The sequence below is a fragment of the Numenius arquata genome, chromosome 8 (assembly GCF_964106895.1).
Source record: "Numenius arquata chromosome 8, bNumArq3.hap1.1, whole genome shotgun sequence".
Classification (NCBI taxonomy): domain Eukaryota; kingdom Metazoa; phylum Chordata; class Aves; order Charadriiformes; family Scolopacidae; genus Numenius; species Numenius arquata.
The window spans coordinates 18,095,796-18,119,509 of NC_133583.1; the positions used below are offsets into that span (position 1 = coordinate 18,095,796).

A 23,714-nucleotide genomic window follows, 5' to 3' on the forward strand; every position below is an offset into this window, starting at 1 on the left:
AACAGGGCATCGCTTTTTTTCTCTGAACAAGTATAGGCTGTAAAATGCTTTCAGGAATTTAAAACTTCTTGGTTAATGGCAAGAAATGCAGGGCTTAAATGTAAGTAAGTGCTGCACTGATTTTGTTCATAGAGAACCTTTGGGTGATTTTATGAAACGTTACCACAAATCCCAGTGGTTGTTCTCCAAATCGATCTGGTGCTATTAGTTTTCAACTAACAATAAGCAATTGCCCGGTTATAATCTTACAGCGTTGTTAAAACAGGCAAAAAGGAGATTTTTCTCTAAAGGGGAGGAGGGGAGGGAGCTCAAGAAATAACTTTCTGACCTTTTGTATTGAAGCACTTTGTTCTGGAAGAAACGCCAAAGCTGGTCTCACACTGTCTTCCCTCTCTGTTTAACGCAGAAATCAGCAAGCGACTACAACAACTTTGACAGAGAATTTCTGAGCGAGAAGCCAAAATTGTCTTACAGCGACAAAAACCTGATCGAGTCCATGGATCAGTCTGCATTTGATGGATTTTCTTTTATTAACCCTAAATTTGAACAGATCTTAGAAAAGTAAGTCTCCTGAAGAGAATCGGACTTTCAAGCGGCGTTAAACGTTATAAACCGGAAACTCCCAAGCGCTAAATGTTGTGTGTCCAAGAATGTTGTCGATACTTCAGAATAATACACAGTAGTGTGATTAATTATGTCCGACTGCTGATTCACGGGCAGTGTTTTTATGCATGGTTGAGTTTAAGGTATGTGAATCATGTGCATTATTTTCTCTATTTGGGAAAATGTAAATTCTGTTTGGTACTTGAATGTAGTTATATATATATATATATGCTGTATATTTTGCTCGAGAGAAGACATTGGGAAACAGAAGATGTCTTTTTAAAAAGTGTTTGAGCCCCTGGTTCTTTTATTTGTCTTCAATTAAATGAAAGTTACATTAAACTTTCATCCATGGCTTTGTGATTTTTTTTTTTTTTCTAGAATATACAATTGAACTCCAGTAAAAACAATAGTTTGTAAGCCCTGCTCAGTGTGGCCAACAGCTACACAACGGTACAGGGGCTCTCAGGAGCATCCTCTGGCTTCTGGGTAGTAGTTTTAGACTTAATCCTGCTGAAAGAGCAGGATAAAGGTATCACCCACCAACCCCCCCATAAAGCTTCACAGAGGCTCGAAGTCTTTGTTTTGCTTCTAAAGAACAGTTCCGGCTTAGTGTTCCAATCCCAGTAACACCAGTCAGACTTGGATGTCATCTAAGTGCACAAGATGGAGGCTGGAACGCTCAGAACACAGGTGGCATTTCCAAAAGGAGCGGCTTTACCTGGTCACCACCGCAGGCCCCATCAGAGGGGGCCCACGCAGTACCCTGCCAGCTGCTGCCAGGGAGAGCACCAAACTTGGATTTTTTTTTTTTTTCCCCCCTTCAAGTAACCTACTAACCTGTTTTGCCATTTTTCACCAGAAAGTTATTCTGCTTTCAAAGGCGAGTACTTGCACCCAAGCACAAATGCTTTTCTAAGTTACAAACGTGGTTGCCAGCGGCTCCGGATATTTGGATGGCAAGGAGCTGTAATAAATTACAAGCAGCTGTCAACCGTTGCTCTTGGGAAGGTTTGCCCTCTGCACTTACCTGCTTTGCTCTGGAGAAACCAGCAGGTCCTACAGCTCAGGTACCTCCTCACCCAACTGTTGTGCCCAAGGGCCACCTGGCCAATGGCATATGGATGGGTTTGCTGAAGCATCACGGTCTGGGCCATCCTCGTGCTACGGGGAGATGAAGCTATTAAAGAATTTTGTCCAAAAATCAGCCTAAAAGCTCTAGAACAAAACCAAAATTACCTCCCCCACAAACATAAATACACAGTAGAGTTGTTAAAACCAAAGAAACCCCTCCTGCCACCTAGCAGAGGAGACAGGAGCGGCTACCACCCAAGAGCGTACAGTCATCAACAAGACATGAACATTTCAATACACAATTACAAACCACAAAGCAGTAACTAATTTTGTCCTTATCCTTCAGAACGACAAGTATCCCTGCAAATGTAATGCTATCTACCTAACCTATATGTGTGGGTTTGTACTAGAAAGCAGCGTTTTGATGTTGGTTTTCAGCTTTCTCCAAAAAGCACCAGCATTTGTAAGACACTGTAAGGACAGTGCAGCTTTGAGAGAGAATCAGATCTTAAAACACCAACGAGCAGGTAAAAATTGGTCAAGTCTTTCCTTTCTCCTCAGTTGTGTGCAAATCTTGACTTGTATTTATTCAATAGCTTCTTCCAACATCCTCCTCGGTTACCGAGTTTGTTACTATAATTATTTGTCAGAGTAAAGCAACTGATGGGAGTAAATAAATTAACTTAATTCTTATGCCTATGTCTAAGCTCTCTTAACCAAGTGACAATTCCTGCGCTTCGGAAAGCTGTGGAATCCTGCTGACCCATGGGAACACTCACCTGTGAAGGGGCAGGGAAAGAACCACACAGCAGCACACGCCGCAGCATTCGATCTTTATTACCGGGATCAAAGGTCAAACGATTACATTTGTCCAAAAGATTGCGACGGAGGCCAACGATGTCAGGAAAGACAGTTTAATCCCATTTGAGAGACTGCACCTTGAGCGAGCGAGTGCGTTAACAGTCAGGAGATACACACGGGTACAAATACACAAGGTCAGGACGCTGTTGGTGACGGCTCGGTTAGGGGTAGGGGACGAGCGCAGCTTTGAGACAGTGACCACAACCCGCAATTCCCAGCGGCACCTCTCCAGAAGGTGGTTATGCCCCGGGGAGAGCCCATCGCTCCCTTCAAATCTACATTCCTTGTCTGCACTTGCTCTCGCCCGCTAGAAAGGGTCGGATGCAGTCAGTGATTTAGTACCTTCCTAAAGTAGAACAGACAACTTCATATTTTATTTTCTTTTTTAAACTCTTCAAGTATCAGCGTTAACAGTTTATTTACATTTGTTTACAATTCTTTTTACTGAACACCCAACTTAGTAAAACACTCATCACAGTATATTCAAAAGCAGGCTATAAAAATACCTACTATACATAAAACATTCAGCCTCAAGGAATTTTACAGCACCTCTGAAAGTTGGGAGAGGTAAGACACAGGGAGGGAGCGAGGGAGGGGAGACACCTCAAGCCGTGCGGCCAGTGAAGAGCGGTAGCCCTTGGGCTCAGCTCTCGCCAGGGGAAACCTTTCCTTCTACCACGTTTCTTCAGCCGGGTCCGAGCTGAAGAAGGACCAGAGTTTGCTGGTAAAACCCTGATTTTCTAACACGGTCTCCTGGGATTTGCCCTCTGTAACCACAGACAAATCTCTGACTTTCTCAGTTTAAGAGCTGTTTAACAGCCCCCGGTCGCAGCTGGCCGGCGGAGGAGCCAGGGCTGCCAGGAGCACAGCCCGGCTTCCCCACGCTGACCACACAGCACATCGGGAGGGGAAATTACTTCTACAGTTTTGCCACGAAGGCGGCCTCATTAACTACGCATCAATAAATTAACTTCTCTGAGCAGCGCTGCCCCGTCTTCCCTCCTCACGCAGTATCTATGGCCACAGCTGAATTAATTAATAAAAAGGTGAAATGGGCGTTACCGAACGCGTGGATCGTGCACACACGAAGCTTTAGGCAGCAGCGCTTGAAGCAAGTGTTTCTGGTGGTTCCGTACCCTACGCCTTCCTCCTCCCAAACGGAACCCAGCGAGACGGTATGGCTTACTCCCAGAGCTGAGTATATTGCTGAAATTAGCTTATTGAAACAAATCACAACAGCAGCATGTTATTTTATAAACCCTGCACAAACAAAAGACAATTTAGCCCTTGCTGGCAAAACTACGCTACAAGGGCCTGGCGTTTCACACAGGAATTGAGAAAAAGAGAAAAAAACAACACCCCGAACAAGAAAACCAAAAAAAGTCCCAACAACATACACGGTAAAAGCTCAGTTAATTGAACAGAAGTCCTTAGAAAAAACACAGTCCAACTACCAAAGGATAGTTCTCCTTTCAGAACTCAAGAGCCGGCAGCAGCGCCGGAGCTCGCTTCAGTTGTCTGGTAACACACGTACAAAATACACATTGACTTAGTACAGTTAAGAGGCCGTGGCCTCAACAGACACAGAAAATTCCATTTTTAGCACTGGAGTTTCACAAGGTATAAAAGAGCATCGAAGAACTGGGATAGTGGAAGGTGCATAAGAACAACACGAAAAAAACCAAGGCAGGTGGTGCCACGTTCAAAATAATTTCAGAGTTTACCTGGTGTTTTCCTTGCATGAACTGTTAGAAGGGTTAAATTCCACCTAACCTTTCTGTACTGGCTCCTGATGTACATATTGAATGTGACTATAAGAGAGAAACATACACTTTTATGTTGAAATTCATTCAAAAAATTGCCTACAAAAAAACGTAAAAAAAAAATAAAAAAAATCACAGCACTAATAAGAGAAGCAGCTTCTCCAGCCCTTGACAGTCAGATTCTTTTTCCCCTCCCTTCCAGTCTCAGAAAAGCTGCTCATGCCCTCCGGTAACTGCAGCAGAAGGGACGACTCTCTCTCTCTCTCGCTCCATTCCTGCTACCTGTGCTCACACTCACCTCCCCACTTTACACTGTGTCTTCCACGGCCCTCCAAAATACAGCTGGCCCCTGGAACAATGTTAAAATCTTGCTAAAACAGCAGAATCTTTCAGGTAGCAAATCCAGCTTTAACGCTTTAATTTTTTAAGGGGAAAGTCTCTCCTTTTCAGAAAAAATTAAGTTGTGGTTGGCAAACCAAAGCTCAATTTAAAACCCAGGAAAGCTATCGGAGCCGACGGGCTTTTCCCATTTAAAGTAGTTTCGCAACATGAAGCCTCCAGTGCTCAAAATGTAGAATTTCACCTATGTTAAATACGCCATCAAAAAAATCTCCATGTAATTCTAGGCAATCATTCACAGTAAAAATAACGGGAACTCTTACAAAAACACTTAAAAAAGAAAGTAAAATCTAGTTAAAATCTGACAGTAAAACTGACACGGGCAATTAACCATCTTGCAGTATCCACAGATGAACAATAAAAACCATTGAAACTGCACAAATTTACATAGGAAAAAAAATAATAATCTAAAAACCGACTCTACTCTGCTTCCCATAAATCTTTTTTACCGATACCTTCCGGCACTGGGGGTTATCCAGAACTACAGGTTTATCTCCAAAGAAGCTGAATCGCATTCGAAATGTCTTAAAGTGAAGGGGAGGCGCGTTGGTTCCCACTCACTCGGTGACACCTTCTCCGTTCTCGGGGACCTGAGCTGTGACCACTAAGCTCTTGCGCTGGAGGCCAGGTTGCTGACCCGGGGAGGGGAGCTATAGGTGGTTGGGTACCGTCCTCAAAGCTTCTTCTCTTGACCGATCCACACCTACATTCTGCAAAGTTATAAGACAAAAAGAGATTTTAAAGCAAGGGTCTCGTGGGCAGATGTAGTTTTGCCAACACACGGCTATTACACGAGGCAAAAGATGAGCAAGTTTTAAGGCTTATTTCCTCAAAATGTTTTGTAAAACATATGGGAAGGTCTCAGCCCGTGAGCAGAAGTCAGACGCCAGGCTTAGACCTTGTCCCAGCCACGATGTGCTTTGCAGAGCCCAAGTCCCTCAGATACCTAAAGTCTGAGGTCTGGTAGGACAGTCAGCCTCTGTACACCATGTGGAGGGCACAAAGTTATGTTTTCTAAGACTTTTTTTCCTTTAACCACCGTTTTTAACCACATTTTTCTAAGCCACTACCTCTTCTAGTCTTTATGCACGTGGTATAAGAAAAACCAGAACCACACAGCGAAGGTCACAAACCACACGAGAACTGGTAAAGCCGGGAGGGGAGAGGAGCCCATCCCTCCTTGTTTCGAGCACACTCCAGGAAATGACTCCTTAACGCCAACAGCTGTAAAGCCAATTCCCATCCTGTCTGTGAGCAGCTAGAGTCAGGAAGGAATCAGAGTAACTCCCTAAAGAGCTAGTAACATAACGTTTAAAAGCACTTTGGGACACACGGGCACGCTGGCAGATGTCACACTGATGTCAGATCGTGTTTCAGTGGTTTTATAACCACGTTTATTAGAGTTTACTTTCAAAACAAGTCTCTTCAGTCCAAGCCAAGGAAGAGGAGAGCCCCACCAGCGCACAGCGAGGGGGACTCTCAGCACACGCTTTCAGACAGCACACCCACAACTCCACCAGTCAAAATGCAAGTCATTCCCCTCCCCAATCCCAGTTTCTAGGACTTTGAGCCATTTCTATGAAAACAGGAGACGAACAGGCAGCACCAGATTTGATTTGGGGGTTGAAGTTAACCAGCATCACTTGCCTTTACCAATTCTCTTACTTTAATGTCAGCCCTTTCCGTGCTCATCAGCCTTCAAGCCCTTGGGCAGATCACCCTGGTTTCCACCACAAACACACCCACCACACCAAGGCTTCTGAGAAGACACACAGGAATCCTGCTGGGCAGAGTCTTTCAAGTCCTGGCACTCTCTGCACCCACAAGCACACTGCCCACCCCTCTCTGACTACTCCCTTTACAGGAAATAAAAGCAACAGCCCTATTTCAGAAAAAGGAAAAAAGAAAAGCTTCTACAGGTAGCATCTTTTCTGCAGCAAAGGAAACTGAGAAATCTTCACCACCTGCCCTGAGACCATGAGCACTTGGCAAAACAAGTCACACTCTACATGATTAACAAGGGGAAAAAAACCAAAACCAAACAAAAAACCAAAATATGCTGGCATTTGTTTCATTTATTTGTATTTTTCTTAGCAGCTGATGCAACATACTCAGAAATTCCTTGGGACTGTGGATGTCTCCACAGGCTCTCCGAGAATATTGAGTAAAATCTTTTAAGCTGAGCATCTGCTGTTGATTCAAAGAAAATTAAATGGAGCATGAAATGGAGCATCAATACGCAGGAATCCAGAGGTGCTGGAAATTAGTCCACAAGCAGCAAGAACTAGAGAGCTACAACACGAAACTGAAAGGAGACAAGGTGGTGAAGACAAGGCAGTAGATTCACCTTATTTAAGTCAGTGAGAAGTATCGGATGAAAGCAGCGTCTTAGCAACTGAGACAGATCCAAGAGGGAATATCGATACACAAAGTGGAAAGCAAGGAATCTTTCTGAGTAAATGCGAAGGGGAAAAGGCTGTAGAAGCTACTGAAGAAAGAAAACTCCCTCTGGGATAAGCCCCAATAATCACACCCTAGGGCTTACTGGACAAACAGAATTTCTAGGTGCAAGACCAGACGAACTGAGGCTTAGAAAGGGGTTAAAAAAAACCCTCATTAATGGTAAATGGATTCCAGCTCACAGGAATGACGTTAGATTAGATTATAGCAGCTGGGATTGCGCCCGCTTCCGGAACAGCCACGGGCATCAAGAGGGAAAAGTCGTGCAATGAGAGCAGCGCTGCTTCTTAAAAAGACAACCGAGGTTTTAAGCCTCACTTTTGAGACCAAAAGGTGTCCCTGCAACTGTTGAGAAGTGCCTTAAGCACACCTGGACAAAAACACTGCCCTGGAAACGTGCCACTGCCAAGCACCAGCGGGAACACGGACTGGAGAGCCTGGAAAACACACACCTTTTGAAAATGCTATTTCTACCAAGGTATAGGGGCTCTCCCTCGGTCAGCCTGGGCAGGGGCTGGCTGGTTCCGGAGCCCGCTTCCCAAGGAGGCTGGGTGCTTCCCCGGGGCAGGAGCGGGCTCACACAGGTTAACTCAGACACACTCTCATACCACGGTTCCTCCTCTCCTCATTATACCACCCCCTGCTTCGTACATTTTTTTCCTACAGAACTCAGCCTCCCCCAGAAAAAAAAAAGTGCTTTTGACTAGGACAGAGTCTGCCATTTCAGTTTTGATTAGCTACAGGCGATCTTCACAGAAGAACAGGAAGGTTTTGCAGGGAAGGGGGCTCTGAAGGGTGCAGGAGCCATGAAGACAACCGGAGCAGATGCGGTTAATAAGGGCCCTGCACGGCTGAACAACCAGCACAGGCCTAGAGAGAGGAATAAACAGCACAATATGCACAATCCAGCACTCTCATCAGCCAGCGTTCCCTCGCCGAGCTGTGCCACAAACTCTCACTGCTGCTTCCCACCCACCTTCAGGCCTTTCACACTGAGAAAATAACCCAGAGAGAACTATTAAGCAATCCTGCCGTAATAGGAGCCCCCTTAGAGTGCAAAACTGCGTTCAAATATCCACGTCGCTCAGTTGCACACACCAGCACAACCGGCACTATGCTCAGCACAGAGAACAACACGCAGCCGCAGCCCCGGGAAACGGGGCTGGCAGCGGGGATGGGGGCTCCCGGGCACCGCTGCCGCTTCCCCCCCCTCCATGAGTAGCCAAGCCCAGCTTTCCTTTCCAGCCAAGTCCCTGCCCCTTCCATCTTCCCCCTCCACTTCCTCCGACAGCCCAAGCCATCCTTTCTCAAGCAGCAAAAGTCAGTTTTTCCACCAGAGGTGCCTGCGCAGATTTTGGCTCCATCAAAAACGTAACGCTTTTAGTTTAAATTTGCACCGTGTTTCCTTAGTGGTGGCGCCCGGAGGTGACAGCGCCCAAGCCATCTCGGCGCGGTGTCTCAGTACCTGATCACAACCAGCATCCCTGAGACCTCTCAGGGACGTCACCTCAACCGTCAGGTAAAAGCAACTGGACCCACTAATGTATGCAAGTGGGTACAGCAGGGTCAGATCTCATCCTCTGTGGCATTCTTCACGGCAAAGTACATGCCAAAAGGTTGGGGCAATTAAACATGGAAAAGTGACAAAACATTCCCACGTCACGGTCACAACAAAGAGAAGAAAATAATCCGGGTTCCCCCAGTCTCAGCCCATCCTGGGACACTGGTTTAACTAAATACCAAGCAGGAGGCTCTCTGGCCTGGAGGTTATTTGGTTGTATCAGACATTCCCAATTGCTATAAACCTTTGAAAACTTCTGTGTAATTCTAGAAGTGCAGATATGTAACCATTTCTTTTCCCCCAAAATCCCCGTTGTGGAAAATTTACTACCTGAGAAACCTCACAGGTAGAAGCTTTCCACAACACGCCACTCTTGCTTACAGAAAACACTTGCAGGACTCGGTGATTTTCTGCCTTTCCCAGACTTGATGCTGCCTAAAACAAATGGCACCGATGCTTCCCGCTGCCTAAAGCCAGTAACAGATGCTTCCCACTGCCCATCGTAACACGGCAGAGAAAGGAGCCCAGGCCTGGCACCGCCTCTCAGACGAGCTGCATCTTCTCCAGCCTGGGAAAGGGTTTGCTGTAATTCCATTTAGGATGTGTATGCTGCGGGTTTGAGATCCCACGCCTCCTGGAGGGAGGAAAAGCCTCCTGTTTCCATCCCTTTCAAGGCAAGTCACAACCCAGCTACACACTCCTCAGGCTAGCTCTGCTTCCACGACCTGAAACAGCCAGCGCTGCTTAGTAGCCTAGATAAAATCTGGGTACAAAACATACGGAGAGCAGAGCTATAAATGCTCCATCACCCACGTCCGGACGAGAAGCAGGAAAAGAGGAAATCTAAAATCACTTATGCCAGCAGGCGAACCCTAAAGCCTAGTTAATGCAGAACAGCTGTTAAGAAAAGTCATATATTAAAAACATTTATACGCATTCCTGTACTTTGAATAATTGCTGTGGAACTAAGTGAAAACTTGCTACCCTCTTCAAACAGCACATTGTTAATTAGCACATCTAAAGCACTAGTGCTATGGATCAGTGGGATTAAGGTTTTACAGTAACTATGGGTTGTTATTTTATGCTACTTAGCAGTCCAATCACTCCCAAGGGCACTGAAATAGATAATACTGGTGCCTAGAAAACAAACTTCAACTTTTTCTTATCTCACAGGGGATGTTGCGTTTCATGGCTTTCATAAACACTGCAACTAATGTTAACTGATTGCTGGCTGTTACAATAAAACTTAATGCTGCAGGATCTTTAAATAATAGCAATTTACAAAAACAGCATTCCAGTGACAGCCGATCAATGTTTGATAACTCATCCACAGTAAATTAACCAGTGTAATACAGTTTTATTGTGATTTGATAATTTTTTTTCAAGTCATGCGCTGTACAAACATTAGGTTTGGATTCTGAGTTGTTGGGTTTGGGTGGGGCTTTTTTATTTCAAAGTGATTGGAATGATTAGTTTTTCAATTTATTTTGAAGTAGTAGGATGGAAACAGCACCCCAAGTTCGATAGTTGATCAGCACACAGGATTCACTGATGAGCAGGGACTGTTACAAGAGCGTCCTCGGGAGGTCTGGAAATGTCTACATTCTGTATAATAATAAAAATACAGAGGAGAATATTTATCATGCAGCAGTAAGAGCAAAAAAACCACCCACCAGATTCCTTCACAAGTACACGGCTGCATTCATTTAAAAGCAGAGATTGATTTTTTTTTTTTTTTTTTTTTAAACCCCCACCCCACCCCGAAAATGCAGCAGACCGACAGCTGGTTGGTATCCCAGAACTAGACAGCGGGAAAATGTATTTACAGTAATCACCGATCCGACACTGATAATATTCCCAAAAGCTCGTCACTCATGTTCAGGAGGAAGCCTTTTACAGGCCCAAGCAGGAATCCACTTAAAACACATGCTTCAGCACATACACATCTATCCATTAAGCAACTTTCAGTGCTTTGTTGAACTATGCCATATACTTCTTTCCCAAGGGGAGACATTAACATCCATTTGTGTTATAGGCAACATACTACACCTGACTAAATAGGAAAAATCTCTTCCCAGACACCTTAACCATTCAAGACTGATCACGCCAACTAGATCTCACCTCATTTTGCACAGGCTGTAGAAAAAAAAAAAACCAAGCAGGACATCCAATGCAGCAAGTTATTCCAAAGCAAACAAACCCAGAAGATGGGCGCAGCCAAACACTCGGGCTGCAGGAAGCACAGCCGTGCAGAACCAGGCTCAGGAATGACACCTGCCAGGTACCGCCTCGTGCAAGCCCCAATCTGTGCAATTCGTATTCTCCTTCTACCAAGAAAGCAGACTATGATAAACCCTTCTGAAGTTCCTTCCAAGATCTTGGTCTAAGATTTGGCCCATTTTAGGCCAAATCGTTGCCAATTCTTCAAACTTCATGCTGATGGGCTTCACGAGTCTTACTTGTCTTACACTGTGGTAAACAAACTCAGTTTTCAGTAACATTTCTCTCTCCCCTTCCCCCCAGAAAATCAAAAAGGAGATCTGGGTTTCTCGCTATCAGCACTCTCCTGATCTGTCGCTCACTGAGACAGAGGTGCAAAGCAGACATTTTACCCCAGTGCTTGTTTTCTGACCCAAAGAGGGGACTCAAGCATCAGCCGCAGTAATTCCCCTGAATTATTTTCAGTAAAAAGCCTACAGACTCCTTCATTTGAAAAGGTCAGGAGCTTATGCCACTACAATGCTGACAAACACAAGGCTTTCAAATCCACTTCAGCCAAATCACCACCACACAATGAAGTTTACACAGACTATAAACAGATACTCCGGTGCTTTGCCCCCATTTCTGCCCATGTGAAAATAGATGCTTTCAGCTGAAGCCAACAAGGCGTTGAGTGCCCTGTTCTGAAACACGGACCACAAATTACTTGTGGGGGCCTGGAACAGCACACTGGGCAATTCTTCATCAAATCGTTTCATTGTTTAACAACGTTGTTAGCCTCGATGCTGTATTTAATTAAATGCTCTGAACTTCAATAGAGTACTTGAAAATGTAATTTTACAGAAGTAATTAACATTTTTGTAGGTGATGTCAATGAAAGCTTTTGAAATTTTCATCATCCTCCGAGCAGCATTTAAATGCAGACAGGATCAGCTTAGTCCTTCGTTCAGCGCTACTAAACGAAGAGCGTGTCACCACCCGTATTTCACCGGTCTGGGTTTCTTTAAGGGCAGAGGGAGAAGAGTGGCTGGTTGTTGGTTTTGGTTTTGGGGTTTGTTTTTTTTAAACAAAAATGCTCCTTTTTTTCCCCTTTTTAAAAATCCATTAACTCAGTTTAATTCTGTTCTAAATAAACAGCTTTGTGTCATTGTGCCCACTGCAATGCAACCATCTGCATGATTTTGGCACAGAATCTAGTTGGAGGTCCGTAACAAGCGGTGTTCCCCGGGGGTCAGTACTGGGTCCAGTCCTCTTCAATATATTCATCAATGACCTGGATGAAGGGATGGAGCGTACCCTCAGCAAGTTCGTTGATGACACACAACTAGGAGGGGTGGTTGACACACCAGAAGGCTGTGCCACCGTACAGCGAGACCTGGACAGGCTGGAGAGCTGGGCAGAGAGGAACCTGATGAAATTCAACAAGGGCAAGTGTAGGGTGCTGCACCCGGGGAGGATTAACCCCCTGCACCAGTACAGGTTGGGGGCTGACCTGCTGGAGAGCAGCTCAGTGGAAAAAGACCTGGGAGTCCTGGTGGACAACAGGATGACCACGAGCCAGCAATGTGCCCTTGTGGCCAAGAAGGCCAATGGCATCCTGGGGTGCATGAAGAAGAGTGTGGCCAGCACGTCGAGGGAGGTCATCCTGCCCCTCTGCTCTGCCCTGGTGAGGCCCCATCTGGAGTACTGTGTCCAGTTCTGGGCTCCCCAGTTCAAGGAGGACAGGGAACTGCTGGAGAGAGTACAGCAAAGGGCTACAAAGATGGTCACGGGACTAGAACATCTCTCTTACGAGGAAAGGCTGAGGGACTTGGGTCTTTTTAGTCTGGAGAAGACTGAGGGGGCAGATCTGATCAATGCCTATAAATACTTAAAGGGTGGGTGTCAAGAGGAAGGGGCCAGTCTTTTTTCAGTGGTGCCCAGCGACAGGACAAGAGAAAACGGGCACAAACTTGTACATAAGAAGTTCCATCTAAACATGAGGAGGAACTTCTTTACTTTGAGGGTGGCAGAGCACTGGAGCAGGCTGCCCAGAGAGGTGGTGGAGTCTCTGGCTCTGGAGGTATTTAAAACCTGCCTGGACACGTTCCTGTGCAACCTGCTCTAGATGGACCTACTCTGGTAGGGGGTTGGACTAGATGATCTCCAGAGGTCCCTTCCAACCCCATATCATTCTGTGATTCTGTGGTCCTTTACGTGCACCTGAAACACAACCACCCAACACCAATGTCAGTACAGCCACATCACTGCTAGACACGTTAACAGTCACTTGGTGACTCGGGCAGAGCTTTCCCCCTTGAAATAAACATCTTCAGTTAGAGGTGTTTCCAACAGCAATTCCCAAGACACTTCAGCAAGCTGTAAACTCAGCACCAATACTTCCAACAGCCAAACTAAAGATGTTCAGTTGATCTACATTATTTAACATGGATAAGCTAACACCTTTAGGTTCACCGCGCTTCTCCAACACCTTTTTAAGCACTGTAAAACCAGAATGGATTTCTTAAACCTAACAAACCAAACTAAGACACAAAAGTGGTAAAGCAGAACAACAAAGGAGAAAGGGGAAGAGAGAGGAAACACACGACACGACTAATAGAAAACGTCTTGGCTGTGAACGACCAGAAGTCAGTATTTTCAGAATTCGCAATACCCAAGTCACCAAAACAAAACTTCTTTGCCGAACCCTGCAGCATGAACCCTGCAGCATGAACCCTGCACAACTGCCACAAACACATAGCCTCACATAAGCAAGGCATTTTGTGTCACCTGCCTTATTGAATACATGCATATAAACACGTCTATCACTATATTCCCTTTCACCATAAACCCACTGTTCTGAAACCCCTTTTTTCTCACGTTATCAAACTGACTTTTAATTCCCCAGTAGGGGTGGCTCATAACCTCAGCAAGGAATCCGTGCCATACCTAGCAGCATTAGCATGAGGATCTGCAAGGGAACCAGAAATTTTTAATTGTAACACATTTTAGGTAACTTTCATAATGTGAGCAGCAGAACCGACCTCAGCTCATGTCAACTCTTAGCTGCACACAGAACAGCGGGCCTGACACAGGGAGGGCACGAAGCTGCCGTGGTCTGATGTCTTATCTCCACTTATATTTTACAAATACACTCAATTTCCTTTTCCCCAGCTGTTCTGCTGTATGTTGAGATCTAGTCTTCCTCTCCAGCTTTGGCTTAAAACACAGGCAGCATCATCAATTCCTCTTTTTCATACAGCAGTAATCGCAGTGATGAAAAAGCTCGTGATTTAATTATTTACTCTCTCCAAAATAAGTGTGGGATTCATAACAATGTACTTTTCGACTACACGCTACTTCTGCTGAACAACAAAGCCTGAAAAACTTTATACAGCTTTTAGATTGACACCGTATCTTCAAGTTCTCATTCATTTTTTGAAGATAAACTATTCAGCCAGAGCTTGTATGTAAGATAAGTTTGCTCAATAAAAAGGATTTCCCTCCTCCCCGCAACAGCAAACCAGCAGTAAAGCTTGATATGTAAAATTCAATATGCTCAGCTGAGTTTTCACATCACTTCTAACCACAAGGACCATGGAAATCCGCTCAGCAAGTTCTGGCAAGTTCTCAGCATTACGGAAAGTTCTCCGATTTGAAAAATATTCTTACCTCGGGTTTATCCCTGTGTGTGTTTACAGCTTCAACATTCAGGAATATAGATTCTACTTTACATCCTGTTGATAGAAAACACATTTTTAGAATTGGTCTGTTTTAAAAATGAAGTTATAGTAGAAATGCAATCTAATTTTGAGTTGGTGAAGGTTAATCACTTCCCCTGTCTGCTTTATACTAGTTTCCCAAATTCTGAATAGCTTAAGCTATTGAAATTAATTTATTCCACCAGGATGAACATTATTCTCAATCTGATAACCCATCTCCTATTCTCACCTGAGCTTTATCACTATTTCCTTTGAAACAAATTCCCATTTATAAACACACATGAACATCAACATTCAGTCTGAAGTTTCTTATTTATATCTTTTTGCTTTTTTAAACACCCTAGACTGCGTAGAATTTCAGAGTAATAAAAAAGATAAACGCTGCTCTCATTTTTTAAAACACAGAAATGATTACAAAAAGGTACACTGTGTGTTGTTGGCAACCCCATTCCTCTACACACACAAAACTGAGTTTTAACCCCCAGCTAAACGGAGCTTTAAAACTGACTTCTGAAAAAGAAATTCCCCTTTTCACCCAAAAATGGAAAACTCATGGGAAGCAAGGAAAAATTAAACAGTCAGAAGAGACAACGATTACTCGGGTAGTATAACCTGACCCACTTAGAGAATTATAATTACTCAATACACTGTGGACACACCACTTTAAGCAATATCCGATTGCCAAACACTGTCATATCTCACATGAACATGATTTTTATAAGCTACCACTACCCTACACAACATTCATTAATAGCCAAATTCCTCTGATGTACCAGAGTCCATCTTCTATCATAAATAGATTTCAGAATTTTCTGCTTCTTTCCTGAAATTGTAACACACTCCATAGAATTACTACATGACAAAGAAAGGAGATTTTAGCCTTTTCTTAGAAAGCCACTGCACTTTAAAAAAATTAATATAAATTAGTAAGGCAAATATTTGCCTTCCCTTAGGGAAGCCTGTTCTGAGAAACACAATTTGTCACGAATACTGTAAGTGAACACTGCAGAGGGGGGCAGCACCCAAAGAAATAGTCAACAACAACAAAAAAACAATTTTAAGGGGGAAAAGTGCAGGTCTCCCACTGGAAGAGTGGCCTAGTCATCCTTCTGTTCACAGACCCGCTGCGACCCCTAACACCAAGCAAAGCAAGCTCTGATCCCCAATGCTGGCCATGGCTAAGGACTGGTAATGCAGCAAACAGGCTTCCACAGAGACCTCTCAGTCCTTACCACTAGCTGAGTTTAAGACCTGATAAAAAAACATCATATGGAAAGCTTTAAATATAAACTAAAGGGACATGAGTTACTCCACAGTAATTACGATGTGGATATTCTCAATTCATTTTTAATTACCAATGTGCAAGTTCATACCTACAGCAGGACGCAGCTTCTTTCCTGTGTGCTCCCACACAGACCACCGCTATACTGGATTGTTGGGTAAAAGTCTAATTTACCCTAATCCTACTGTCAGGCCATAACAGATGTTCCCCTACTAGAGATCAGCCATGCAGGGTGGGAACGACGCTAGCTTCAAACGCCAGGAAGAGCAAACCCCTAAGGGAGGTGTTACCCCAGAACAGGATTAGCTGGAAGACATTAAACACACCATGTTTGATCCTGCATCCTGTCTCACTGGAGCCAAGTGGTGATATCAACTTGAAATAATGCTATAGAATATCACTGTATAAATAGTTTACACAGCCATTGTATTTTCAGATGGTCAAATTCTAAGAAGTAGGTTGACTGAAATGTGCTAACCAGATATACATATCAAGCACTTTAAAAAAAGAACCACGGCATTTCTTTCCCTGAAGTCAAAAGGACAAGGACAGTATTTCGTACTCTTTCTTTTCCTTCCTCATTTAGTGGGTGAGTAAACACTGCAAACATCCAGGCTCTCTTAAAATTTACGAACAGTCACCCAACTTCCCAGTAAAAAAACCCACCCCGAAACAAAAACCTCTGTGTGGAAACAGACTGAGACCAGCCAGTCAAGAGAATCCAGTTTCCAAAAACTGAGCCTTTAAAAACCCAGTTTTAGCTGCTCTAACTTCTAACTCTCCATTTTCAAAACTCCAGCCTGTCATGCCAGGCTGGGAACACCAGATGTCACCAAAGCATAGACGGTTATCACCGACTGTAGGCCACACCGCAATTAAACGATGAAAACCTCTTCAGACAGATTTCCCAGTGCAACAGTCTGTTATTTCCTCTCAACTGTATTTGAAACTTGGACAAAAATCAAAGTAAAAGCCTAGACTACTATTTTTCAAAGCTTTGCATTTCTGATTAATAACTCGACTGGCATTTTTTGGCAATCCATTTCCTGTTAAGCTGTACCGATAGTTCCCTTTGTCTGTAAATAATCTTCTGAAGTGTGATGAGATATCAGAAGATATAATTAAGCCATCACTTAAAGAAAATTAACAGCAGGCACACGTTAAGATGAGGCTGAAACACACACAAAACTTAATTAGCAATTAGCCTAAAACCTAAGAAGTACATGTTGCAACCCATACCCCACTCTCTACAAGCCTGCGGCAAATCTCAGTGAAAGCTCCTAAGCACTGAAAATAGCTCCCGACAAACGAGGTAAGTTCACGTGGTAGCATGAAGGTCCACAAACAAATACTTCAGGAAAAAAAAACAGTTATTTAAGGGTAAAGGGAACAGCCTTTGTAAGATGATAAACCCACATAAATGTAAATTTGCCTGTCTTCTAAAAAGCAATACGTCAAATACATCAATAAAACCTGACATCTTACTATACCAGATCTGTAAATGGCACGCGTTTGCCAGAAGAATTAAATGAAACAGCATATGAACTGAGCACGAGAGAAATTTGTCCACTAGTAGCTCCAGCCACTGGTAGTTCCAGTTCTTTCACTAAGACATATATATTTTCTGGCACAAGGCAAAGCAAATGTAAACTAAAAGATTTGTTGATTCTAACATAGCAAAATAAATTTAAAATGTGTTTTAATTGAAATGCTTCACAAATTGTACTGATGACACAGATGTAAGTAACAGTATGGTTACTTATAAATTACATATACTTAATACTACTTACCATAAGCCACCGGGGTTAGCTTTAAGACAGTATGCAGTGGGCACTTCAGGTAAGGCAGTTGCTCTGAGAAAACAAACAAATTACATACGATGTACAAAAGATTACAAAAGCACTTAACTTTTCCATCACTTTACAGGCCAACCACTCAGAAGTCTTTTATCATAGAATCATAGAATCATCCAGGTTGGAAGAGACCCTTGGGATCATCGAGTCCAACCATCTACCCTACTCTACAAAGTTCTTCCCTATATCATATCCCCCAACACCACATCTAAACGTCTCTTAAACGCATCCAGGGATGGTGACTCAACCACCTCCCTGGGCAGCCTATTCCAATGCCCGACCACTCTTCTGTGAAAAATTCTTTCCTAATGTTCAGTCTAAACCTACCCTGCTGGAGCTTGAAGCCATTCCCTCTTGTTCTGTCATTAATTACCTGTGCGAAGAGACCAGCACCAACCTCTCTACAGTGTCCTTTCAAGTAGTTGTAGAGAGTGATGAGGTCTCCCCTCAGCCTCCTCTTCCTCATACTAAACAGTCCCAGCTCCTTCAACCGCTCTTCATATGATTTGTTTTCCAGTCCCTTCACCAGCTTCGTTGCCCTCCTCTGCACTCGCTCCAGCACCTCGATATCTCTCTTGGATTGAGGTGCCCAAAACTGGACACAATACTCCAGGTGTGGCCTCACCAGTGCTGAGTACACGGGCACAATCACCTCCCTACTTCTGCTGGTCACGCTATTTCTAATACAAGCCAGGATGCCGTTGGCTTTCTTGGCCACCTGGGCACACTGCCGGCTCATGTTCAGCCGCTTGTCAATTAGAACCCCCAGGTCTCTTTCTTCCAGGCAGCTTTCCAGCCACACTTCCCCAAGCCTGTAGCGCTGCTTGGGATTGTCGTGGCCCAAGTGCAGAACCTGGCACTTGCCCTTGTTGAAACTCATACCATTGATTTTGGCCCAATGATCCAATCTATCTAGGTCTCTCTGTAGAGCTTCCCTATCCTCCTGGGAATCAACACTCCTGCTTAGCTTGGTGTCATCTGCGAACTTGCTGATGATACACCCTATGTCCTTGTCAAGATCATCAATAAAAACATTAAACAGAAATGGTCCTAACACTGAGCCCTGAGGCACACCACTTGTGACCGGCCGCCAGCTGGATTTAAATCCATTGAGCACCACTCTTTGGGACCTTCCAGTCAGCCATTGGTTGACCCAGCGGATCGTATGCTCATCCAGGCCGTGTGAAGCCAGTTTTTCCACAAGAATTGTATGGGGGACAGTATCGAATGCTTTTCTAAAGTCCAGGTATACAACAGTATATCTGACAGTATATCTGTTATCAGTATTATCTGACAGTGTATCTGTTTTCTTCCCTAACATTGTTATTCAAACAGCCACAGAAAAAACAAACTTTACAGCCTTTCAGGTGAGAAACAGCTCATTAAAAATCAACTACAAAGTACCACATATGTTGGTCGAATACAAAAAAATTACACTTGAGAACTTGCCTAGCACAACCACCCTCTGATGGTAAAGGAAATGGTTAGAATCTGCTCTTTAGAACTTCAATCAGTAAATTTTCAAAAAAATAGTCCATTTGTAATATAGCAAGGAAAACTCACCTGCAGGCTTGTCAAGAAAATACGCGAGCAAACAGCGCATGACAGCTTGGTGACATATGACAAGCACATTTTCCTGCCTTTCAAGTTCCATAATTACCGGCTCCAGTCTCTGAACAAGATCTTCGTAAGACTGCATGGGGGGGGGGGGGGGGTAGAAGAAATACACAGCACATTAAAAAGGGAAAACTCTTTGAACGCTGTATGTATATAAAGTGGATCTTACTTTCGTATGAGTCATCTTCTAAATGTTATATTAGCACACAGACAAATACTGTAGTAATAATTTCCCTTAAATTAAGAACACAGTCCAGGTCTTCCAGACTATCAAAAGCATACATATAACAAGATACATCACCCTCATGGAAAAGATTTATTAAAGTAGTCACTATGATCAAGAATTTCCACAAAATGCCTAGAATTTAATTCACAGCATCTGCAAATGCACAGGTTAAGTCTTGCACGTTATTTTCCATATCTCATCTTCAAAAGCATCTCTCTTCCACGCAAAAATCTCGGAAGCCCAGCCTAAAGTCAGCCTACAAACAGTTGACAAAGCCTGACTTGTTCAGGCTGCCCTTTAAAAACAAACTACAGGCTTGATGAACTGGCCTGGTGACAGCAGCCACCAGAAGTCACAAAGCAAGGAGGCTGGATTTCTCTTGCCCCCTCGTCCTGCACAGCACAAGCACAGCAGGATCTCTACATGTTAATTTAATTTTCATATGCACGGTAAAAGACAGTACTTCCAAAACGTGTTGCGTATTGTACGTGTGGAGAACGCAGCACAACACCCAGCAGGGCAAGGCACGACCACAGCAGAAAGCCTTCACGCGGTCCCAACGGGGGGTTGCCCGGTTGGCAAGTGGCACTGGTGATTCAGGCCTTGGCAAGAGGAACCCAGGGTTCTCCGGCGAGGCTGTGCAAAGCCCTGCCACCGTTACCAGCAACGGAGAAACTGCCTTTGACAAACAACCGAGATCAACTCATCACCCCAAGGCGATGAGGGAGTTGGAAATGTTTGTCACTGTCCTAGAGGATGGCATCAGTTTGAAAAACAAACACCCCTTGTTCAAATGGATTAGGAGAACTTTGCAGCTTAATGACTGCCTCATTAGCGAGACAGGGGTCACAGCCGCCAGAACACTGCTCTTATCACAGCTGCCCTTAGCACAGTGATTACTCCTGACTGCTGAGGAGAAGACCTTAGAGCTCTGCTCCCTCCTGACACAAACAGCCGAGCAGCTGGGCCAATTACCCTGCTGCCCCGATCCTCAGCCGTCAGCGCCCACGGACGGGCCGGGTGACCATCTGGTAATTGCTGCGCTGTAATGGGTTTGCCTTAGAAAAGCTGTCAGCAAGTTATTTTCCCAAAGGCAAGAAGTTTATTAAAGGGAAAGCCCGGTGTGGCTACAGATTTGCCTCGCATTTCAGGCAGAACCGCATGCAAAACAGCCATTATCTACGGCAGGGATGAATGGAAAAAGGCAATCTTGGCAGTGTGTTTGCATATGCAATAGTGTGGAGCCTTGCAATCATTCCTCCCGCTTTATCGCTGCAGGACCAGCACAGAAACGATGCCCACAAGATCAAAGCCCTCAATTGTTTGTCTAAATCTATCGTTTTATTTTTCAAGTCCCGAACCAAATTAAATCATCTGGGCTCTATCCCTGAAAGCTCCTATGTGCTTTCCCTTGGAGAAAGGAACAACCTTTTCATATTTTTTTCCTTCCTAAAGCCAGCATGCATGTATTCAAGACAAGGAATCCCTTCATCTTAAGAGAGAAAAAACAGCATACCTCTCCTTTAGGGTATCTGTATCTGTACTTGTCTTGGTCTCTCAGTGCAAATTCCAGCGGATAATTTTCCTGTATTTCTTCGTATGTCATTTCTTCACACACTCCCTATAGGTAATAAAAATAATTAACAAGCATGTCTTTCCAGCAGTGCAAAAAGCAGGTATCACTCTTAAATAAACCCATATATAAATAACCTTTAACAAGTGTATTTTGTTACTCTGACGCTTAAGGACAAAACTGTCCCGCGCAATGAACAGGACACTCAGCTGCACTCAGAGGTGGGTAGAAGAAACCATTAAGCCCCTACACAAGTGAAGTTACACATAAGGGCAAGCAAGGTCACATTTTATCTATCGGAGCTGCTTATCTATGTTACAGGAGCAGCTGGAAAGTGCCAACTAGCAATGCTATTCTTTCTTTCCAACTCCCACCTACAAAAATTTCATAGCATCATGGCTTCTGGAAGGGAATGTTTTACTGGTAAAGACAAATCAAGGCTAAATTGATTATGGCAATTTTTAATAAAACGTTTAGCCTTGTTAAAAGACATTTTTTCCAGCCTCTGGAACCAGCTTAAATGAATTTCCGTCCCATAAAAGGCCTATCATTACAAAATTAAGTACTGCCTTCATCCCCAGCAAACAAAGCAACTTACTAGATATTTAGAAAAGAACTTACTGCATCTATCTCATTCAAAACCTTCCACTGCTCGTAAGGCACTCCCAAGGCTTCAGCAGTCTGAATTGTCCTTTTCATCTGGCTAGTCCAAACTTTCAGGTCTTTGATATTCTGCTCATTAATAAACTGTGCCAAGCTTTTGGCAAACTGAAAGAAAAACCATGAGACACTAGATGAGGGCCCAGAGCCAACACACTGCGTTCGGTTTGGAACACACAGGCTCCAGCCTCTGTAAACTCATTTTAACTTTTCCAAAAGGCTCCATCGAAGTTTTTGCTAAGAAACACAACACATTCCATTAAAAAGGGAAGGGAAGGGAAGGGAAGGGAAGGGAAGGGAAGGGAAGGGAAGGGAAGGGAAGGGAAGGGAAGGGAAGGGAAGGGAAGGGAAGGGAAGGGAAGGGAAGGGAAGGGAAGGGAAGGGAAGGGAAGGGAAGGGAAGGGAAGGGAAGGGAAGGGAAGGGAAGGGAAGGGAAGGGAAGGGAAGGGAAGGGAAGGGAAGGGAAGGGAAGGGAAGGGAAGGGAAGGGAAGGGAAGGGAAGGGAAGGGAAGGGAAGGGAAGGGAAGGGAAGGGAAGGGAAGGGAAGGGAAGGGAAGGGAAGGGAAGGGAAGGGAAGGGAAGGGAAGGGAAGGGAAGGGAAGGGAAGGGAAGGGAAGGGAAGGGAAGGGAAGGGAAGGGAAGGGAAGGGAAGGGAAGGGAAGGGAAGGGAAGGGAAGGGAAGGGAAGGGAAGGGAAGGGAAGGGAAGGGAAGGGAAGGGAAGGGAAGGGAAGGGAAGGGAAGGGAAGGGAAGGGAAGGGAAGGGAAGGGAAGGGAAGGGAAGGGAAGGGAAGGGAAGGGAAGGGAAGGGAAGGGGTACAAAGAGGAGGCAAGTTTTCTGCAGTTTCCAGCTTTACCTCCAGGAATTTTCCTTTCAGCTTTTAACTTGTGAACCTCCCCAATTACCCAATAAGTCAGGATTTTACTAAAATACAGTTAAAAAATAAAGCCCTCCTGACAACTGCTTTGTGCTGTAGGATAAAAAGGAATTTCAACCCACAGAATGACAGACAAATAGAAGAGCACATACCAAATCACAACACACACAGTGCGTCCATCCAGTTTCCACTACCACACATGCAACTAAAAAACCCCTTCTTAAACATGTGAAGAGGAAAAGGGCGTAGAGGAAGAAAGCTGTAATTACAACAGCACAAACTGCAGACGTGCATAGATATACACAAAACTCAGTCCCACTTGTTCGGGAGGTACATACTTCTTTCCCCCTGACAGACAGCCCAGGATCTCCTCCTATTCTCCCTTTCAGATTGAGTTCACTTTCTCCATGTCGACAGAGGTAGATTGACCGAGGAGTTACATGGATATTCATGAGGTAGTAGACAATCCGGCTCTGGATGTGATCCATTACTCTGTTCACAAGGTAACTCCTTCCGACATCCATAATTTTAATATAAGAAAGATCCCTTTCACAAGCAAACAAACAAACAAAAAAAAACCAACCATAAGATTCCATACAGTTTCTATTAGCATGTCCCACAATCTTCCCATTCTCTCTCATATTGTAAAACAAAGGGGCAACAAGCCAAAGCAATAAACAAACCCTCAATTGCCCATGGAATATGCCTAAATCCTAGGAAAAAATGCAATACTCCAAAGGTACAGGATGAACTCGATTCATTTCACATGTAAGCTGCTCACATCACTTTCTTCTCTGTTCCCTCTACTTGCACTTTGCCTCTCAAATCTAGATCCTACTCCTGGAAAAATACAGCCCTCCCGCTGAAAGAAGGATTCAGTGGAGTCATTTAACTGCAGTTAATAAGGTATCCAGGTATTTTACGATACTGGATGTTTTTCTCCAGGTTACAAACACTTCTCCCACAGCAAGTATTTGTCTGATTG

The 23,714-nt window shown here is 44.2% G+C and overlaps 2 protein-coding genes across 8 annotated transcripts in view; one reads left to right on the forward strand and one right to left on the reverse strand.

Annotated features, from left to right (window-relative positions):
* PRKCD (protein kinase C delta) overlaps positions 1-565 on the forward strand; it is a 29,320-nt gene extending 28,755 nt beyond the window's left edge. The window contains exon 17 of the mRNA XM_074152865.1: positions 407-565. Coding sequence (XP_074008966.1) covers positions 407-565 — 159 coding nt within the window. The remainder of the gene's footprint in view (positions 1-406) is intronic.
* Positions 566-2,501: 1,936 nt separating this feature from the next.
* The window catches only part of LOC141467835 (6-phosphofructo-2-kinase/fructose-2,6-bisphosphatase 4), a 55,820-nt gene continuing 34,607 nt past the window's right edge, over positions 2,502-23,714 (reverse strand). For 3 of the 7 annotated variants that reach the window (XM_074152529.1, XM_074152532.1, XM_074152527.1), the window contains 7 exons: positions 23,068-23,275; positions 21,815-21,961; positions 21,137-21,241; positions 19,341-19,470; positions 17,715-17,777; positions 14,593-14,657; positions 2,502-5,410 (listed from right to left, as the gene is read on the reverse strand). In XM_074152529.1, coding sequence (XP_074008630.1) covers positions 5,351-5,410; positions 14,593-14,657; positions 17,715-17,777; positions 19,341-19,470; positions 21,137-21,241; positions 21,815-21,961; positions 23,068-23,275 — 778 coding nt within the window. In that variant the 3' untranslated portion in view covers positions 2,502-5,350. Of the gene's footprint in view, positions 5,411-10,060; positions 10,327-14,592; positions 14,658-17,714; positions 17,778-19,340; positions 19,471-21,136; positions 21,242-21,814; positions 21,962-23,067; positions 23,276-23,714 lie in introns of those variants that run through there. The other 4 variants (XM_074152531.1, XM_074152526.1, XM_074152528.1 and 1 more) reach the window with 3 other exon arrangements.